The 19,779-nt window shown below is 63.8% G+C and overlaps 1 protein-coding gene and 1 long non-coding RNA gene across 4 annotated transcripts; one reads left to right on the top strand and one right to left on the bottom strand.

Moving 5' to 3' along the window:
- Positions 1–6,428: 6,428 nt before the first annotated feature.
- On the bottom strand, positions 6,429–10,476 carry LOC141585720 (uncharacterized). The gene is made up of 3 exons (XR_012519383.1): positions 8,442–10,476; positions 6,828–8,024; positions 6,429–6,519 (listed from the first exon to the last, which is right to left on the bottom strand). It is a non-coding gene; the product is annotated as an uncharacterized LOC141585720 (long non-coding RNA).
- Positions 10,477–10,626: 150 nt separating this feature from the next.
- HRH3 (histamine receptor H3) lies at positions 10,627–15,969 on the top strand. 3 transcript variants are annotated; one of them, XM_074406733.1, is made up of 4 exons: positions 10,627–11,278; positions 12,264–12,430; positions 13,986–14,746; positions 15,537–15,969. In XM_074406733.1, coding segments are annotated over exons 1-4 (1,539 nt in total). In that variant the 5' UTR covers positions 10,627–10,668; the 3' UTR covers positions 15,538–15,969. The 3 variants fall into 3 exon arrangements, with proteins under 3 accessions (XP_074262834.1, XP_074262833.1, XP_039335170.1); XM_074406732.1 differs by having other exon boundaries at positions 13,986–15,969; XM_039479236.2 differs by having other exon boundaries at positions 10,971–11,282; positions 13,986–15,969.
- Positions 15,970–19,779: the final 3,810 nt, after the last annotated feature.

Below are 19,779 nucleotides of genomic sequence, written 5' to 3'. Positions count from 1 at the left end.
GGCCGCCGTGAGGTTCTCTGTCGTCTTGGGGCAAGGAGCTCACATTTTCATTGTGCGGAGGGCCTGGTAAATTCTGCAGCCATCCTGCATGAGGAGGGTGTGGTTCAGGACGCCCGGCCCACGGGGCTTCAGCAGTTGCGTGCAGCCGGCTGGGTGACGCCATCCCTGCCCAGCATGGTGACAAACCGGGTGAGCAAGCGGGGCCTGTTCTGGGGAAGAGATGGAGGAGCTGATAAGAGGCCTTGTGCTGGGCTACTGTGCCTGGTGCCAGCCTGCACAAGCTGGCGGAAGGCAGTCTGCCCAGGCGTCGCATGGCCCGGGGCTGGGAGATCCCCGGGGCCAGGGAGGAGCATGCTGGCCGGTGCTCCCACCCGCTGGCTGACTGCAGGAAATAGGCATTCAGTAGCGCCCAGGGCATCTGCTGGAAGCAGGTGCAGGTTGATCTGGGCAAATGGCTAGGGGTTGGGGTAGAACTGGGAGCCCATGGGGTCTAGGTCCGGCCCTTTGCTGATGGAGGTCCTAGGTGGGCCACAGAAGCATTCTGAGCCTCAACTTCCTGCGGGCTTGGTGAGGCTCAGAGGAGGCAGAGCAAGGGAAAGTCCTTTGAAGGGCACGCAGGCATTGCCAGGGCTCTGCCCAGCATCCACCACATTTAGGAACAGCCCCACATCCTCCTCTGAGAATCATCCATAGGCTAGTACTATTGCCCCACCTCTTGCCCCAGACAGGGGCGCCTGGGACCTGGACATCACTCACTGCCTAGGGAGAATCAGGCACATTGCACTTCGGTTCTTCATGGACCCCGGGTCTGAGCTGGGATGTCAGCCTGGAGGTGCCATGCCAAGGGCAAGGGCTGCCTGAGAGGACCGAAGGCCGGGCCCAGGGTGAGGACACCAGTTCTGATGATAACCATCGGGCTCCTGGATCCAGCCATGCCCGAAGGAGAAAGCACCGCCGGTGGACTCTCGGATGCATGCCAGGTTTCCACCCTGGTACCTGAAGCGTCCTGAGCCATCCGCCCAGCTCTCCACACAGGGAGAGGACGGCCGCCTGTCCCAGCAGGTCTCTGACACCCTCCTCTCCTCATCAGGGAACTCGGGTGGTCTGGGCTCGCCCTTCAGAATGGCACACAGGTGGGCACTCAAGATGCCCACCAAGGAGCTCCGATGTCTTTCCACCACTGGCTCATCCAGTGCTGCACAGGTGGGACACAGAGCCCGGGGAGGGGCCACCCAGGGACCTCACCGCACATCCCTTGGTCACTCCCATCTCCTATTGGATCAGCCGAGCGACTTCAGAACAAGCGAGGGGATGACAGAGGCAGATCCCGACGGAGGTCGGGCTGGTGCAGGGAGGGGCAGGGCATGCCCCAGGGTCACAAGCCCCGGGGATGTGGACAGCACGTCCCCCAGGCACGAGGGGAGCCCAGCAGGCCCCAGCACGCTCTGCAAAGGCAGACCCTGGCCTGGCTCTAGGAGCTGCGCCTCCTGCTCCCTGCACGGCCCAGGCAGACAGCTTGCTCCCTTGCTTTCTGGCTGTGTGTGTGTGGAAGTGTGTGTAACAGAGTGTGTGTGAGTGTGAATGTGAGTGTGGAAGTGAGTTAGTGGAGTGGAAGTGTGTGAGAGTGTGGAACTGTGGCAGTGTGTGCACGTGTGTGGAATTGAGTGTGTGTGAGTGGAAGTGTGTGGAATTGGGAGTGTGTGTATGAATGTTGAGTGTAAGTGCGGAAGTTTGTGTCTTTGCGAGAGGAAGGGTGTGTAGAATATGGGGAAGTGTGTGTGAGAGTGGAAGAGTGTGTGTGGAATTGGGGGCAGAGTGTGTGTGTGAGTGCGTGTGTGTGTGGAATGGGGAAGTGTGAGTGTGTTTGTGTGTGTGGGGAGGCGTGGAGGCAGCAAGTGACAGTGATTTGTGCCCAGATGCAGGGGAGGGTTTGCCTCTAGAGCAATTCTCAACCTCCACCCTGGTTCAGGGCCTTGCAGAGGGAAGGGGCTGTTTCTCTGACCCTGACCTGTCTCTTACAGGGCGGAAGGGGACAGTTTCAGTTTCCCCCTGACACCTCTGTCACAGCTCACACCAGACACCCTCAGACACACCCACAGACAGACCCACAGACAGCTCAGAGACACACACACAGACAGACTCGGATGCACGTAGATGTGTATATTGACAGGCACCAACACAGATGCCGGCACCACACGCAGGCACCAACACAGATGCCGGCACGCACACGCAGGCACACACACGCGGGCACACACACGCAGGCACGCACACGCGGGCACACACACGCAGGCACACACACGCGGGCACACACACGCAGGCACACACACGCAGGCACACACGCCGGCACGCACACACAGACACCCCTTGCCCGCTCTTTGAGACCCCCTATTCTTTCGCCAGGACCCAGGGGCGTCCACACTCGCTGGATCCCGGCCCCAGCACTGATCAAAGCTGGGTTAGTTTTTCTGGCAGGCACCAGTTCCCCAGGAGCTTCCCTGGATCTGGGGACTCCCGGGAGCCAACAGAGAGGGCTGTCCTCGTCCCCATCCCGGTCCCCATCCTCATCCCCATCCTCGTCCTCATGCTCCTGCTCGTAGGGCCCAGACTCCTCCTCCAGGATGAGGCTCCCTGAGCCCACCTACGCTGCTTAGCCCCTCCACCCGGCGCCTCTTCCTGGCCTTCTGCAGGGAAAGGGGTGCCAGGGAGGAGGGGTCAGGGCGCTGTGTGTGCCCTGAGGGTGGGCTGAGGGCACACACTACCTGGGCCCTCAGTCAGCCCCTCTGGGAACAGCATGGGCAATGGGAAGACCTGCAGTAACCCTGAGGGCTTCTGGAAGGGGCACCCACGGGGAAAGGAGCAGGTGGGGCGGAACCTGAGGCTGGGGAGGGGCTTGGAGGTGCAGGAGGCAGGAACACAGGGAGGAGGGTGGGCCACCTCCGCCAGGCTTCAGTTCCAGGGCCTTGGGGGCCCAGATGAGGCCAGCTTCTCAGAGTGGAGCCAGGCAGCAGCCGGACGGGGGCCGGCCTGCACAGTATTCACCCGGGCCTCCAGCATGCCGGCCCCGAGGCCATCCTTGCTCCCTCCGCAGACTACCCCACCCAGGTGGGAGTCGCGGGTGGACAGAGACAGGCTGGGCCTCCAGCAGCCCTGGGTGGGTGGTGAGCACAGGTCTGCGGCCACATGTCCCACCTTCTTGTCTGTTGCCCTCCGCTAGATCCACCAGGCCCCACCCCGGCAGCCTGTGCTGATGTCGGCTGCTCGAGGGGAGGGCCCCACCGGCCCGCGGATGGAGCAGCCGGGAGCACGTGGCCCCTGGCTGGGGGTCTGCAGGAGGGACCAGGGTCACCAAGCCCAGTCCCCACTGCCGGGACCTAGGCCGAGGAGCGGGCATGGTGTTCAGGGCAGACACCTGCGGGGTCTCAGGGCACTCTGGCATAGGAGGCAGGAGGAGCTGGGTGCCAAGTAGCTTGAGGGTCCAGACGTTCCCCTCCCCAGGGCCTGTCCCTACCTCTGGCCTGGCCCAGCGGCCCCCAGGCTTGATCCTTCCCACAGTCCAGGGCCCCGTTTACTCCCAGGCACCAGCGGGGATGGCGGGTCATGGCCTGGGTTCGGCTGGGGGATCCCCCGGCAGTGCTGCTATGTGGGTCTGCTGGATCACGGCCACAGGAGGCCCCGCCAATGCTCGTGGGGATGGGGTGAGGGCTCCTGAGCTGGGGCTGGGCCCCCACAGCTGGACGTGGGTTTGGGGCCAGGTCCCAGCTGCCCTGGTGCCGTAGGGTCTTTCAGAGGGTTCTGGAAAAGCACAGTGGAGAGAGGTCTGCTTTCCGTCTTCTTTTCTGTTTTCTCTATCACTTCTTCATTCTCAGCCCACAGAGGCAATCTGTTCCATTCATTCAGCAAATACTTCTCAGCCAGCCCTGGGAGGCGCACACTGCACGCCAGCCACAAGCTGGTTCACACGGAGGGAGTTTCCGGCAGGCAGGAGCCCCTTTCCTCTCGGATCAGACCTGGGTCCTCAAGACCTCCTCCAGGCACCACCTCCTCCAGGGAGCCTTCCTAGGATTACCCCTTCTCTCTTCTCTCATGCTTGATGTCTCCACCCAGGCACCATTCTTAGGAGGGAACGGTGCTGGGTCAGGCTTCATTCGGTTCTGCACTCTTCCTGCCCCAGCCTCTGCCCTTGCACCCAGACCCCAGGGCTCAGCAGGAGGAGATGGGGTGTGTTTGGAGCTTGCTTTTCTGGGGCCCCCGTCCTGGCCCCTGGCGTGGGTGCGATCCTCCCTCTTTATTTTTGGTAGAGACGAGGTGTCTCTCTGTCGCCCAGGCTGGTCTTGGGCTCCTGGCCTCAAGCAGTCCTCCTGCCTTGGCCTCTGGAGTGTTGTGATTACAGGCATGAGCCCCCCGCCCAGCCTGTGACCTTGCCCCTTAAGCTGCCTGTATCAGCCCTGGGGGAGCAGGGAGCAGACCCTGAGGGGGCTGCCAGCCTCCTTCCTACGGCCGGGCCATGGGTGGCTCCACAGCCATCCTGCCTGGGTCACTTGAGACCTGCCAGGCTGCCATCACCCCTCACTGCCCCTCGCCCCGCTCTCTCAGCCTCACTTCTCACAGCAGCCAGCAGCAAGAGACACAGATGCCCAGAGAGAAGATCATCTCTGCTTTCCCCGCCGCCCTGACTACGGCCAGGCTTTCTGTGCCCAGGCCCGTTGTCCCAGCAGGATGGTACCTGGGCCCTCAGGCATTGCTGGGGAATCAGGCAGGGGCTCCTCTCAGGCACCCCAAGGCAGCTGCAGGGACGACCACCACACTCCCCCTGTACTTTCCATGTATCCTCAGCCAGGGTTTGACTCCAGTGCTGTGAGCTCGGGCGCCACGATTGCCTGAGCCATGCCAGTGCCAGGCCAAAGCGGCTGATCTTGGGGTTCTGTTGGCTGAGAGGCAGCCTCCTCTCCTGCCTGGGGATGGAGAAGGGGACAGAGGAGTCACTTGCAGCTGCAGGGAGAGACCTCAGGCAGATACTCCCTGCCTGAGGATGAAGCCCACGCGGGGTAAGACGAGAGGGAGGGAGCGGCTGTACTTGAGCGCGGTGCAGCCGTGCCTGGGGCTCACTGCCCCTGGACTTTGTGAGTGTGAAAAACAGCACATGCTCCTTGTCCTTAGTCCCTTTGGGTTGGGCTCTGTCACTTTCAACCAAACTATAGTGACTAATGTCTGGCTCTCCTGTCCCCTCTCCCCTTCCCACCACCCAAGCCTTGGGCCCAATTCTGCCTGGTCTACAAAGGCAGGGAAATCAGACTTGACTTTTTATTCCAAGTCGGTGGCCTCAGACGCCATTCTTGTCAAACCCAGGCCCTGAGCTCGTCAGGATGCACCCGGAGCTGGCTCAGAATGTCACAGGGAAAAAAGACATGGAACAAAAAAAGAAAAATTTACATTCCCATATTCAAATGAGCTCCTGCAGAGAGAAAGCAAATATGGGTTCCTTGGAAGAGACAGCACAGAGCTGGCCCTGGACCCCCACAGGTGCCTTGGCCACAACTAGCAGGACAATTGTCCTGCACAGGCCCTGGCGGCCCCGCGCCTCACCCCTGTATTACTCACTAACAGCTGTGTCCCCAGGCAGCAGAGACAGAGCTCTGCAGGGACAGCACCTGGGCACACCACTGGCTCCAAAGAGAAGGGTCTTTTCTGGGCACCAGAGATGCTGGTGGCAGAGCTGCTCCCCAGTGGTGCAGGGTGATGGGACAGCGTCCTGCCGTTGGCTGCTGTGACATCAGCGTGGCTGCCAGCCCAGAGCTCCTTTCACCCCAGCCCCCCACTGCCCATGTGACCAGCCTCATCTCTTGAACATCCAGTTGCCAATTCAGCCTTGACGTCCTCAAACAGGGTACGTCTTCATCCCCAAACCTGCTCCCTCGGGTTCGTTGTCAGTACCTCCTTTGAGGCATTTGAGCCCAAATCGTGGAGTTGGGCTGGGTCCTTCTCCTCCTCTGCCCTCTCACCCCTCACGTGCCAGCTCATCTCAGAATCTGCCCGTTCTGCCTGCCCCTCCACCCCCGGCACCATTGCCTCCCACCTGGAGTCTTGCAGCGCCGCCCCTCTGGGCTCTCTGTCCTCATCCACGTAGAGACCACGCTCCAGTGCAGTCGGGATCCTGTAAAAGCACCCCCAGGCCTCCTGGAGCACCTGTCTGAGAAAGCATCAGCATCCTTGCAGCAGCTCCAGGGGCTACAAGACCTGCCCCTCCGCTGTGCCCCACCCCCACCTGAGCTCCAGCCTCAGGCCTCCGAATTCTGCCTGCAACCCGGACGTGCCCCACCCTTTGGCCTTCACTCCTGCTGTTCCCCTTCCTGGAACTCTGCTCCCTCCAACATCCACCTCCCTCTGCTCCTGTGTCTCCTTCTCAGTGGAAATTCCGAGACTACCTTTTCAAAATTGGAACCTGGGCTGTGTCAACGTGGGTCCTCAGGAAGCAGATGCCAAGACATCTCGGGAGGTGGGGTGGTCGTGTTGGGGTGAGACCTGTGAAGGATTGAGGGCCAGGGAGCAGGGACAGCTAGCTGGGGCCCTGCCTGACATGCGTCCCCTTCCTCCTGCACTGTCCCACCTTGGCTGTCACCACTGCAGGTCCTGGGGCCTCACGCTCCTTCCCTGAGCCGTTGCCAATGGACTTTCTCAGGCTGGGGTGGCCGTGCTTGTCCATGCACAGAAGCGATCGGGCCAGGGGGTGCCATGACGCCCAGAGGGCCCTGATTCTCACTCACCCCCTCCCACCCCTCCTCTCCCGGAAACAGCAGCCCCACCTCCTCCTGCTGATCAGGGCCACTTACCCCCACAGAAAGGTGGCTCCTTGTCTTGTCTGCTGGAGTTCAGGAGCTCAAAGTGCCTGGGAGCCATCCGTAGCTGTGTCCCCAGTAAGCAGGTGTCCCTCAGAGATGAGAAGCTCAAGCCCTGCAGAGCCGAGTTTGGAAAGCACAGATTTCCCCCGTGGGTGGTTGGGAGGGTGCCAGGTGGGGCCCCTCCTGCTCCTTCCCTGGCCCAGAAGGCCTGTGGTCTTCTTGCTGGAGATGTGGTGCCATGGAAAGGCCTCTGCTCTGTCGTCCGTGTCCTTCGGGGCAGCGCCAGCCTCGTGGGTGAGTGCCCCAGGCTGGTGTGCCTCCAGAGGCTGCTCCTGGGTGGTATGGCAGGCTAGACTCCAGTGAGCCCACGGCCAGGGGGCCACGCTGGCTCTGCCTTCATGGGAAGAGGTCCCCTGGTTAGATGCCACACTGTGTAGGAGTCCCTGCCTGTGACACTGGAGTCCACAGGCCCCTGGATCGTGGTGGAGGCTCAGCAGGTGAGAGAGGCCGACCCACAACCGGAGCAGGTCTGTGGCCCGTGAGGACTAGGGAAAGGGGACCCGACGGAGCCAGCTTGCCAGCAGGTAGCTGTTTGCTCTCCTCTGGGAATGTCCCCCTCTTGGGGCCGGGTGTTGAACATTTGCTTGTGGCCAGACACTCAGGGGCAGCAGCAGCAAGTGGGCCTTGGGAGGTGGGGATCAGTGCCCTTCGACTCACGGGCAGCTTCTGGTGTGGCCACTGCATTCATGCGACGTCCCAGTTCGAGGCCGGCCGATGACAGGCGTTGCTAATGTCCCATCTTCAGGGTGGCTGGCTTACGATGGGTGTTTGCCTGTGGCTGGCCTCCGGGGGGTGTGTGCCCGTGGCTGGCCTCCGGGGGGTGTGTGCCCGGGGATGGCCTCCGGGGGGTGTGTGCCCGTGGCTGGCCTCTGGGGGTGGGGGTGCCCCTGGATGGCCTCTGGGGGGTGTTTGCCCGTGGATGGCCTCTGGGGGGTGTTTGCTTGTGATCCGAAACCATCCAGCGAGGCCCGCAGTCAGGTCTGCTTGCCTGGCTCCGGCCCAGAGTCCTGCCTCCATCTCCAGCCCTTTTCCTCCGGGGCTCTGCCAGGACACTAGCCTCTGCCTCTGAATACGGGGATGGCCTCCCCTGGCCATTTTCCTTTTCTACACAACTGGAATAGCTGCTCCCTGGAACAGAGGCCCCAGGGCCAGATGGACTACACAGGGTCCAGCCACATGCATCCTGAATGGCCTTGGCCACGTCAGGCCCCAGCCCAGAGGACACCAGCCTTCTGTTTGGGCAAGGACACGGGCCTCTCACATGGCTGCTGGGCATGCTGGTGTGCTTGCTATCCTCAGGCTGGGACAGGCATGTGCCCACGGAGAGGGTGGGCCTGCGTGACCTCGGGCAGGGGGCTCACCAGCGCTACAGGACGGCCAGTCCAGCCCAACTTGATGGTGTAGGGGGCGCTGGTGAGGTCAGGTACCAAGCGCGCCCACCGAGTCTGGCCGGTAGGGGGCGTTCCCGCTCTCCAGGCCAAGCCCGGCCCTCTCCCCTCCATGCAGCCTCCATCTACAGCAGCTCAGAGAAGTCTGGTAACTCACTTGGGGTCACACAGCTGGGGCCCCACTGCCAGGGGCCGAACCTCTGGGCCTTCTTCTGACTTCTGCGAGGAAATCCTGAGGTGACCCACAGGCGTGTGATGGATATCTGTCACCACCATGGTGACAGCTGCAGAAGTGGGTCCCCTGGCCGATGCCATGCTGTGTGGGATTCCACACTTGTGGGTTCAGATTCCGTGGGCTCCTGGATCGTGGTGCAGGCTCTGCTGGGGTTTCATAACAGCTGTGGGGCAGGAGTAGTCTGAGGTATCCCCCTGTGGCTGTGGGGCAGAGAGAATACCAGGAAAGCTCCCTCTGCCTGGGTCATCTGGCCCAGGCTGGCACCGCCCAGGCTCTCCAGGGCTGGTCAGTGCATGGGGAAGCCTGGGCAGCTGTGGATGACAGGGGAGGAGGGATGGGGAGGGAGAACGGTCAGGTGGGCCTGCAGACCCCTTCATCCTTGGTTCTGCTTGGGATTCCGATTTATATTCCCCATTCTAAGTTGGGGATGCTGAGGCCCCGGCCAGTGAAGGAGCGAGCCAGGGCCCCCTCTTAGCCCTACCCAATGCCATCTCCCTTGGCCTCAGCGGGTACCTGGGGAGGAGCAGGGCCTGGGCAAGGGTCCACTCAACAGGGAGTTGCTGGCTTGGGTGGGGACAGTGAGTCAAGGGCTGCAGCAGGCTTGGGTGGCAGCTCTGTGGCCCCAAAGCCCCTTGCTTCCTGACTTCATGAAACTTTTCTGCTTGAAAACTTTTCCCTGGTCCAGGCACAGCCCCTCCTCACTGGGCAAGTTGGGGTGGGGTGCAGGGAACCTTGGGGAGCCTGTACCAAGAGGCAGGTTTGCAGGTGGAGTGGGATGAGTACAACCAGGTAGTCAGAGGGAAGCCGAGCCCCTCCCCCGAGAGCAGGCGCCTGGAAGCCGAGGAATAGTGGGTTGGCTGGGGCCATGGGTCTGGGGCTTCCTCCCTGCAGTCAGCCCTGGGGAGGCAGCAGAGGAATCCCAGCCCCACTCTCCTCAAAGTTTCTGAAGCGACACTGGGAGCCAGGGAAAGGGGTGGGTCCCCATAGGATGCGGAAGCTGCTATGCGTAGGGAGTGATGGTTGGTGTCAGCGTCCAGGTCCCTCTGCAGCCCCCCACCAGGCGCTCGCACTCTGCCCTCTTCGAGGCACCGTGGATGCCTGCGCTGGCGACAGAGCGGAGTTGCTGCTCTGCCTCTCCTGAGGCGCGGCTCCCTCCCTGCCTGCTGTCTGATGTGTGTCTCGCTGTTGGCGGGTGCTCAGCCTGGCGCTGGCGGCTGCTTCCCTGGCCTGTGGGTGTCTGTGTATCTAAGTGTGGGCATGTCTGTCTGCCCTGAGTGTTTCGGGCGGAATCTGTCCTTGACCCCGTCCATCTGAGCGCACGTTTCTGTTGGTGGGGGCGCTTCCTCCCGCCACCTATCCTCTCTTCCTCTGTCCCCTCCCACAGGCGCTAACACAGCCACCACCTGCGACCTGAGCGCTGTGACCTCGTCTGTCCGCTACAGCGGCGACTGCCCCTCTGTCCACCGGGGTCCGTGGCTGGGCTCCAAGGGGCTTCCTGCTCCCTCCTCAGCCTGAGGCCGCCGGAGCCAAGGCTGGACGCGCTCCCCTCCGGCTGGGTCCGCCCGGCGCCTCATCTTCCCTTATGTAACTCCACATCCGCCTGCACCTTGCAGGTCACCCCGGACCCTGCACTGGATCCTGTCCACAGGGAGGCTGGCACCCGGGGTCCGTGCAAACGGGAGGTGGAGCGGACCCCTGGTCTGGGCACCGGCTTTCCAAGCCCACCTCCCCCTCCACAACTCTTCTTCTCGAGACATTCCTTCCCCGGAGACCCACATCCTAAAAACCTGAATCGAGGAAGTGCCCCACAGGGCAAGTTCCCCGGAGCGCGGGTGCAGGCGTTTCCCCCACCCCCACCCAGGTCCCCACTGAGCCAGGTCTCCCCATCATGACCCGGCAGGGGTCACCAGGGCCGAGGGCACGGGAAAGGCTGAGCAATCCAGACCCCGGCTCCGAGTGCGCGAGCTGACTGACCACAGGCGAGCCCCCAGACCCGGCCAAGCCCCGGCAGGGCGCCCAGCCAGCTGCGGTGAGTGCAGGGTGAGCGCAGGGGCTGGGTTCCAGCCTGCCCGGCGGGCACGCGGCGCTGTCCGTGGTGCTGCCGGCTCCGGGCGGGGCGGTGGAGGGGGCGGGGCGAGGGCGGCAGCCAATGGCGGGGGCCCTGCGCGGGGCGCGGGGGGCGGTGGGCAGGGCGCGGGGCGCACTCGGCTGCGCGTTGCGCTCGGGGTGCACGGTCGCGCCGGCAGCGGCTCCGGCTCCGGCTCCGGCTTCTCTCCCGCTGCAGCAGCCGCGCTACCGGCCCCGCTGGGCTTGGATCCATCCCCGGCCCCTCGGCACTGCCCGCCCTGGCCCAGGCCCCCGCCCCGCGGACCATGCGCTGGGCGCCCCCCGGGGACCTCGACCGGGCCGAGGGCCCACAAAGACTAGGCTCCCGGGCCGGGACCCATCCCGGCCGCCCAGCTCTCGGCCGGCGCCCTGCCCCGCGTCCCGGAGCCGCGTGAGCCTGCGGGGCCATGGAGCGCGCGCCGCCCGACGGGCCGCTGAACGCTTCGGGGGCGCTGGCGGGCGAGGCGGCGGCGGCGGGCGGGGCGCGCGGCTTCTCGGCAGCCTGGACCGCGGTGCTGGCCGCGCTCATGGCGCTGCTTATCGTGGCCACGGTGCTGGGCAACGCGCTGGTCATGCTCGCCTTCGTGGCCGATTCGAGCCTCCGCACCCAGAACAACTTCTTCCTGCTCAACCTCGCCATCTCCGACTTCCTCGTGGGTAAATCCCCAGCCCCCTCCACCGTGGGACCCATCGTGGCCGGCCGGCGGGGACTGGAGCGCGGATCCGGGTGGCTCCCGCGGGCACACGCCCCGTGGGCCTGGGGCGTCCAGTGCCCATGGGGTGGGGGACACGGGCGAAGTTCCTTGCCACTCAGGCCTCGGGACAGGGGCCGAGGAGGGGTCTCGCCGGGAAGGGACACGGGCTCTGAGAGGCGCAAGACGCAAAGGCAGCGGGTGCAGCGCTGGCCCCTGCGCGGTAGCCATACAAAGGCGGCTGCGGACTTAGGACGCGCGGAGGGCGCAGCGGGGAGGGTTAGAGAAGGTCTGGGGGAGGGGACATGGAAGGGGGATTTTTAGAGTTGTGTTGGGGGAGGGGACCGTGCGGAAGGTGGGGGTGGGGGAGACGCTCGGAGGAGCGCGCTCTCACGTGTCCAGACTCCGCTGCCGGCTGGGGGGCGGGGCACGCGGAGGGGGCTGGAGCGCCAGACACCTGTTGGGGCTGTGAGGTGCGTCTCCCAGACGCTCCAAGCCGGGCTTGGCAGTAGTAGCGGCTGGCGGTTGCAACCAAGTGCCCTGTCAGCCAGGAGAAAGGCTTTCTCGTTGTCTAAGCTGAGAGGAAGGGTGGGGCTGGAGTCCCTCGAGGGAGGGGAGAGGGAAATTATCTTCTTTCTTCCTTTGAGGGCTGGGAGGGCGGGACAGAAGTCCAGGGAGTGGTGGCCAGAGGTCCCCATGCCTGGATCTTCTCTCCTGCCCCCAGGTCCAGGGGACACCAGTGGTGCTGCGAGCTGTGTGGGGGTGAAGGCTGGTGGCAGGGCATGGTGTGTGGCTGAGACCAGCTGGAGGGGGCGGTAAGATGAGGGTGGCTGGTCTCAGAAAGGCAGCCACTCTGTGACCGCAGGTCCCGCCAGTGCCTGCGCTGAGGTCGGTCTGGGAGCTGGCCCCTGGTGGCATGGTCCCACCGTGGCCCTCCCCCACACAGGCGCCTTCTGCATCCCGCTGTATGTGCCGTACGTGCTGACGGGCCGGTGGACCTTTGGCCGGGGCCTCTGCAAGCTGTGGCTGGTGGTGGATTACCTGCTGTGCACCTCCTCTGCCTTCAACATCGTGCTCATCAGCTACGACCGCTTCCTGTCGGTCACCCGAGCCGTGAGTCCTGGGCCGCAGAGCCCCCGCTCGCTCCTGCAGGGACGGTCTGGACGCCCATGGGAGGCACTGGGGTGGGGACAGCCACTTCAGAGTTCTGAGCAGAAGTGGGCTTGGCCCCGCCGGCCTTGCTGCTGACACAGGGGCCGCTCAGTGGCCAGCTGCCCACTCGGGGCCATGGCTGCCAACCAGACTGTCCTGGCTCAGGCAGGAGGCGGGGAATCTGGACACAGATGTTCCCAGAGTTAAGGGAGGATCTGGGGCCGGAGGCTCTGGGTGACATCCCTCACACATGTGAGAGTACAAGTGTGATACACACACGGGCACTGGGAAGGCAAGTGACATCCCTCACATGTGTGAGTGCAGGCATGCACAGGAGCCCCAGACAGCATCCCTCACACATGCGTGAGCGTAAGCGTGGATAACACACAGGCCCCAGGAAGGCAGGTGGCAGATCCTGGCTCCATGTTTCCCTTCGTGGGAAGGGCCACCTGAGTCAGGGACCCTGCCCCCACGGGGCTCCTGCATCAGTGCTGTGCAGCCCAGGGAGCTGCTGCCGGAGTTCTCATGCTCTTTGGCAGCTCACCTCCCCAGGGCTTCATCAGGTCCTCTGCAGGACTGAGGGTAGGCTGTTTCGTTCTAGCCTAGACAGGCCAAGAGACAGGGTGCAGAGAGCACGGGCTTGAGGTCCTCTTGAGCCCATCACCCTGTGGTCTCTCCCTTCTTTCCTGGAGCCCCTAGGCATGGGGCACACGGAGAGCTGCCTCGAAGGGGAAAGCAGCCTAGCCCAGAGCCTGGCGCGGGGTGCTCTGCCCAGCTCAGGCTGGTGGGGCAGGGGGGCAAGGCTCTCAGGTCCTCCTCCTCCAGCTGTCCCACCTGAGACCCCTCGGTGGGACCCTTGGCCCTTCTGCCCCTACGCCCACCAGCTGGTTGCTGTCTGCCTTGGGGAGGGCCCTGCCTTCTCTCCCTGTTCTCCAGAGGCCGAGATGTCCATCTGGGATGTTTTGTTCAGTGGTTGGGGGGGATGTCTCCCAGCAGTGGGCCAGCTCCTGGCTTCACTCCTGCACCTCCAGCTTCCAGGGCTGCGAGCACTTGAGCAGGGGTGGGGCTGGACCTCCCACCTCCCACCTCTGGAGATGGCTCGGGCCTTTGCAGGATGCATCATGTGAGAAACAGCTGTGTGTGCACGTGGTCTGGGGCCCATGCTAAGTCTGGTCCCAGGGTGCAGGGGCCAAGGACAGGACCCCCAGGGAGCTCACAGCTGGTAGGGGATGGTAAGCAGGCAGCCTAGCAGAGTGAGGATTTGGGTTGGTCTCGGGGAGCTTCTGAGGCTCTCACTGAGTGTGGCAGGGCATCAGCTAGCCCAGGACACCGGTGGCGGCGGGGCGGGGGGCGGGGGTGCGGGGAAGGGAGGGGAAAGAGGGAGGGAAGGAGGGAGGACCGGAGGGGAAGGGAGGAGCATTGCTGCTGAGGGAAGAGCCCACACAGGTCCGCAGGCTGCCGGGCGTACCCAGTCCGATCCTCCTGCCCTGCCCCTGACCAACCTGCCCGTCCGCAGGTCTCATACCGGGCCCAGCAGGGCGACACAAGGCGGGCGGTGCGGAAGATGCTGCTCGTGTGGGTGCTGGCCTTCCTGCTGTACGGGCCGGCCATCCTGAGCTGGGAGTACCTGTCCGGAGGCAGCGCCATCCCCGAGGGTCACTGCTACGCGGAGTTCTTCTACAACTGGTACTTCCTCATCACGGCCTCCACCCTGGAGTTCTTCACGCCCTTCCTGAGTGTCACCTTCTTTAACCTCAGCATCTACCTGAACATCCAGAGGCGCACACGCCTCAGGCTGGACGGGGCTCGAGAGGCGGCCGGCCCCGAGCCCCCACCCGAGGCCCAGGCCTCGCCACCCCGGCCGCCCCCCGGCTGCTGGGGCTGTTGGCGGAAGGGGCACGGGGAGGCCATGCCGCTGCACAGGTATGGGGTGGGTGAAGCAGCCGCAGGTGCGGAGGCCGGGGAGGCGGCCCTCGGGGGTGGCGGTGGGGGCGGCTCCGCGGCCTCACCCACCTCCAGCTCCGGATCCTCGAGGGGCACCGAGAGGCCGCGCTCACTCAAGAGGGGCTCCAAGCCGTCGGCATCCTCGGCCTCACTGGAGAAGCGCATGAAGATGGTATCCCAGAGCTTCACCCAGCGCTTCCGGCTGTCTCGGGACAGGAAGGTGGCCAAGTCACTGGCCGTCATCGTGAGCATCTTCGGGCTCTGCTGGGCCCCGTACACGCTGCTGATGATCATCCGGGCTGCCTGCCACGGCCACTGTGTCCCTGACTACTGGTACGAAACCTCCTTCTGGCTCCTGTGGGTCAACTCGGCCGTCAACCCTGTCCTCTACCCACTGTGCCACCACAGCTTCCGGCGGGCCTTCACCAAGCTGCTCTGCCCCCAGAGGCTCAAAATCCAGCCCCACAGTTCCCTGGAGCAGTGCTGGAAGTGAGCAGGCCCAGAGCCTCCCTCTCAGCCGAGTCTCCTGGGCAGCTGGCCCTGCTGCCCCCAACCCGGCTCATTACCCCAGGGGTGAGCCCCGCCGTGTCTGTGGCCCTCTCTTAATGCCACGGCAGCCTCTCTTAGGCCACCTGCCCTGCCATGGAGGCACCTTCCTGGGCTGGCCAGAGGGCCCCTCACTGGCTGGACTGGAGGTTGGGTGGCTGGCCCTGCCCCTAGCATTCTGGCTCCACCAGGAGGGACAGTCTGGAGGGTCCCAGACATGCTGCCCACCCCCCACCGACACCGCAATGCCTGGTGGTGTCTGCCCTTCAGTTACTGGTTGGTGTTCTTCCCAAAGCGAGCGCCTGGGTGTGCTCCAGGCCTCCTGCTCCAGCAGTCTGCCTCTGCACGTGCACACTCCTGCACACTTCTGCATACCCTTGCACAGCCCTGCACACTCCCGCACACCCTCCCTCTCCCCACACGCCAGGACACCCTGCCTTTGCTGCTGTCTGTCTCTTGCATAAGCCTCGGTCCTGGCCTTTTACCTCTTTCCACCAACTCTCTCTGCCCCCAAAAGTGTCAAGGGGCCCGACAAACCTCGAAGCTTTTCTCTGCTTTCCATTCTGGGTGTTTTCAGAAAGGTGAAGAAAACATGTCTGTGAACTTGATGTTCCTGGGATGTTTAATCAAGAGAGACAAAATTGCCGAGGAGCTCAGGGCTGGATTGGCAGGTGTGGGCTCCCACGCCCTCCTCCCTCCACTAAGGCTTCCGGCTGAGCTGTGCCAGCTGCTTCTGCCCACCCCGCCTTTGGGCTCACGCCAGCCCCGGTGGCCAAGCCTGCCCCGGCTACTCCATCTGCTAGCCAGGACCTCTGGGGGTTGTGGGAGGATGGGGCCCAGCTGGGCCCGAGGGTCCCAAGGTGTGCAGGGGTGTCCAGAGGAGGTGCCTGGGCAGGGCCTGCTCCGCCATGTCCCGTGCGCCTATGCCATGCGCTCTGCATGCTCCTCTGCCTGTGCCCGCTGCACTGCCCTGCAAGCCATGAGGTCACAATAAAGTGTATTTTTTTATTGGTGCTGATTCATGAGGACTTTGCAGGGTGGTCAGAGCCTTCGTGCTTTGAGGGGAGACCCCAGGGAGACAAGAGATGGGTGGGAGGCTGAGGTCTCTGTTTTTTTTTTGTTTTTGTTTTTGTTTTTGTTTTTTGAGACGGAGTTTCGCTCTTGTTACCCAGGCTGGAGTGCAATGGCACGATCTCGGCTCACCGCAACCTCCGCCTCCTGGGCTCAGGCAATTCTCCTGCCTCGGCCTCCTGAGTAGCTGGGATTACAGGCACGTGCCACCATGCCCAGCTAATTTTTTTGTATTTTTAGTAGAGACGGGGTTTCACCATGTTGACCAGGATGGTCTCGATCTCTTGACCTCGTGATCCACCCGCCTCGGCCTCCCAAAGTGCTGGGATTACAGGCTTGAGCCACCGCGCCCGGCTGAGGTCTCTGTTTTAAGTCGGGGGCTGCAGTGGGATGAAGGCCAGCCTGCCACACCAGGGCTTCATCCCAAGAAGGGTTTCATGCCCCCACTAGTGCCCTCCCACGGGACCCTGCACTTTTCAGGAGCTGGCTGGCGGCTGAGGAGACGAAGCCCCTGCCCTGCTCGGGGGAGGGCCGGCTCTGGCGCTGAGAACACAGACACGTAGTCCCTGCCCCTGCAGCCCTTTTGCCCCCAGGACCAGGAGGACCCTGCCATGCCCAGCGTGTGCAGCGGCCGCATGGCAGAGGGACTGCAGTGGCCAGCGCGAGGGACTGGGCGTGTGGCTGGAGCCGAGCTGGAGGGACTGCTAGGAGGGATGAGCCCTGGAGAAAAGGCATCTTTGGGAGAGGAGCTGTCCTGGGCAAAAGCCTGGAGGTGGCACTGAGGGTGCAGGATGGGGACACTGGAGGAAGGCAGAGGGAGGGAAGGTGGCACCTTCCGCTGTGGCTCGTGAGCCCTCAATCCCAAAGGCAGCTGCACCTGCCCCATGGGCCCCAGGAGAGGGAGGCGGATGCCGGCTTCACCCAGGTGCTCAGAGGCCACTCGGAAACCACTCAAGCCCAACCCAGGCGAGATACAAACTCGGTGAGCCAGGTGCCCTCCCTTGGCGTCCCCTCACCCAGCCTCCCCTCTCCTCCCCTGGCTCCAGCCTCGAGGGCCTGTCCTCACAGAGCCCACCCTACTTCGGACAGTGCAGCCTTGCTGGGCACGCTTCTGCTCACACTGCTCCTTCCCACTACAGGGAGAACCATTTCCCAGCTACCCTCACAGCCAGTGCTGGGGGTGTGGGGTCCACCAGGGCAGGGAGACCTGCGTCTCCCCCTCAAAGTCCCAGTCCCGGCCACGCCAGCTCTCAGTACTGCAGAGGAGAAGCTAATGGCACAACCCGGGGCCTCTAGACTTCCACTCACGCCCCAAAGCTAGACTTGTACTGTTGTTTTCCATACTCCCCAGAAACTTCCCCAGAATCTGAGGCTCCACCCCGCCCCCTCTCCCCCTCAGCTCTCTTTCCCTCTCCTGAACTTGTGACTCTGACTCCCAGACACCCAAGGGACCCTTCTGAGGCAGGCTCCTCCTCCTGGGCAGAAGCCACACGAGACCCGTCTTAGTGACCAGAGGGAGGGTGGACGAGAATGGGGACACCTGGGCCATCCTAATCCTTGTCCCAGCCTGTGTGCACCTCTGCCCCTGGGGCCGGGCACCGTTTCAAGCAGAGCTGGTGCTGTGAGGACAGATGTCACCTTCAGAGTGGGGCGCCCCTCTGGGAGGCCCTGAGGCCAGCCGTTGTCCTCCCCTGCGGGCCCTGCACCCCCCAGCCTGGCTCCGCAGCGGGTGTTGGTCCCCCCAGAGCTGTCTGGGAAAGGACAAAGAACCATTCTCCACAGTGATGGGCGCTTCTGTGCCGACAGCCCAGCAGAGCCCCGACTGCCCCTCCGCCCGGCCCTGCTAAATGGCTGCAAATTGGAGGATAAAAGCACAGGCTTTCAGGCAATTTTGCCTTCGATCTCTGGAAACTGCTGCTCCCTGGAGCTCCTGTGCGGGATGGAGGAGGAGAGAAGAAAGACACCGAGTCTATTGGGCCCGAGTTCTGCAGCAAACAAACACGCAAGGGGGCCTCTCTCGCTGAGCGAGCGTCTGGGAGGGAGATGGAGCCTGTGGGCCCTGGCTGGAGCTGCTGCCCGGGGGGTCTGCCCACCCAGGCCACTGCTGTCTACTGAGCGCCCACTGTGTGCCAGGCACAGTGGTGGGGACTGGGCTGCACAGAGAATCCAGCTTCTGTGAGCTGTACCAACAGCAGCCAGGCTGGAGGCCCGTAGGAACAGGGCGTGTGGGGACACGGGGTTGCCCTGGTGCGTGTGGGCGGCCTGGCCGCCTTCAGGGCCACCCTCGGCCCTTCTCTTGCAGGAGGCAGGGCCACAGTCAGGCCTCGGGGAGCCCGCAGGGAATAGGGGCTCAGGCCAGCAGGGTCTCCCCAGCCCAGGCCCTGGGAGGCTATCACCAGCTGTGTGGCCGGCCAGCTCACCTGCTGTGCCGGTTACGGGGTGCCCTGAGGCAGGTTCTGGGCACATGCCAGTGAGGGTACTTCCCAGCTTTGGACAAAGCCCTGAGCTCTCAGGGTGCCCAGGAGGCAACCCTGCTTCCATCCTGCAGGAACGGCCCAGTTACTGGGGAGCCAGGGCCACAACAAGGGACAGCTGGGGCCCCAGGCAAGGCTTCCGGAGCCTTGTCAAGGAGGAAATATGGCTGCCTGGCACTGTCTTGTCTCTGCCCCAGCACACCTGGTGCTTACAGCCGGGCCTGGGGTGTGAAGAGCCTTTCCACCAACATTTACTGGCACTCCCCTGGGTGCCAGGTCGAGGTGGGGAACCCTATGAAGCCACCTTGGGAGGCGTGGATGCTCTTCATTCTACAGATGTGAGAACAGAGGGCTGGAAGGCTGGTGACACCCCCGCCCCATGCCACACTCGGCAGCTGGGGGTGCAGCCAGGATGGGACGCACGGTGTGACTCTCAGACCCATGCCCGTTCGGCCCCGGTGCGCCGTCCCTGAGCACTGTGTTCTGGGCACCGCAGTGCGGCAGGTGGAAGCAGCTCCCGACTCCCGTGGACTGCGCCCTCTAGGGGGACATCACTGTGTGCAGTTGCTGGCGGGGGCATCCCCTGGGTGAGAGCAGAGTGGGACATCCAGGAAGCACTGCGTGGGCCTCAGATCCAGACCTCAGCTCTGCCTATCTCAACAGGAAGCACCCATGGAGTAGCACTGGGGTCCCTCCACTGTGCCGAGCATAAGACCCCACTCAGTCAAGCTGGGGCAGGAACTGGGGGGAAGAAAAGGGAGGAGCAGGGGGTGGGCTGTGGAACCTGAAGTCCCAGTTGTCAGGCAGAAAGTGTGTCTGGAGGGGAAACTGAGGCCTGGGGCACAGGGACTGCCCCAGCCCACCCAGCAGCTCGGCATTAAGGCTTGGACTAGAATCCAGGCTTCCTGGCAGCACGCCGGCCCTGCCCCTTCCCGTCCCAGCAGGTCTCAGAGGCCATGCTCAGGGGTGGATGGAGAGCCGTTGCTGAGTGACCTCCGCCTGGCCCTCCGAATCCAGTTGGCACCACTCTCTCTGCCTGGCTGCGGCTCCGCAGGCCCCGGCCCTGGCGGGCGGGAAGCGGCTCTGGCGCCCGCTGCAGGCCTCCTCGTCACTACGGCGAATTGCTCCATTGTTGGCGGTGCGCGCACCTGCTTGCTGCGGACAGCGCTGTGCTAACATCACCAAGTGCCAGGCCTCTCAGCAGGCAGGGCTGGAGGCGGCCAGCTGGAGGAGGCTGGGGGAGGTCGCCAAGGTCGCTGCGGGGTCGCCTTCTCC

Source organism: Saimiri boliviensis, chromosome 9, assembly GCF_048565385.1.
Source record: "Saimiri boliviensis isolate mSaiBol1 chromosome 9, mSaiBol1.pri, whole genome shotgun sequence".
NCBI lineage: Eukaryota > Metazoa > Chordata > Mammalia > Primates > Cebidae > Saimiri > Saimiri boliviensis.
The sequence above is the reverse complement of the archived record's forward strand: the minus strand, read 5'-3'. Positions and strand labels throughout refer to the sequence as shown.

Bases quoted from the DNA above. Each gene is read 5' to 3' on its own strand.
- HRH3 (XM_074406732.1), top strand. From the start codon at position 10,669: ATGGCGGGGGCCCTGCGCGGGGCGCGGGGGGCGGTGGGCAGGGCGCGG. The intron at 11,279-12,263 runs GTGGGTAAATCC...TCCCCCACACAG, and splicing joins TCGCCATCTCCGACTTCCTC to GCGCCTTCTGCATCCCGCTG. The intron at 12,431-13,985 runs GTGAGTCCTGGG...GCCCGTCCGCAG, and splicing joins TCCTGTCGGTCACCCGAGCC to GTCTCATACCGGGCCCAGCA.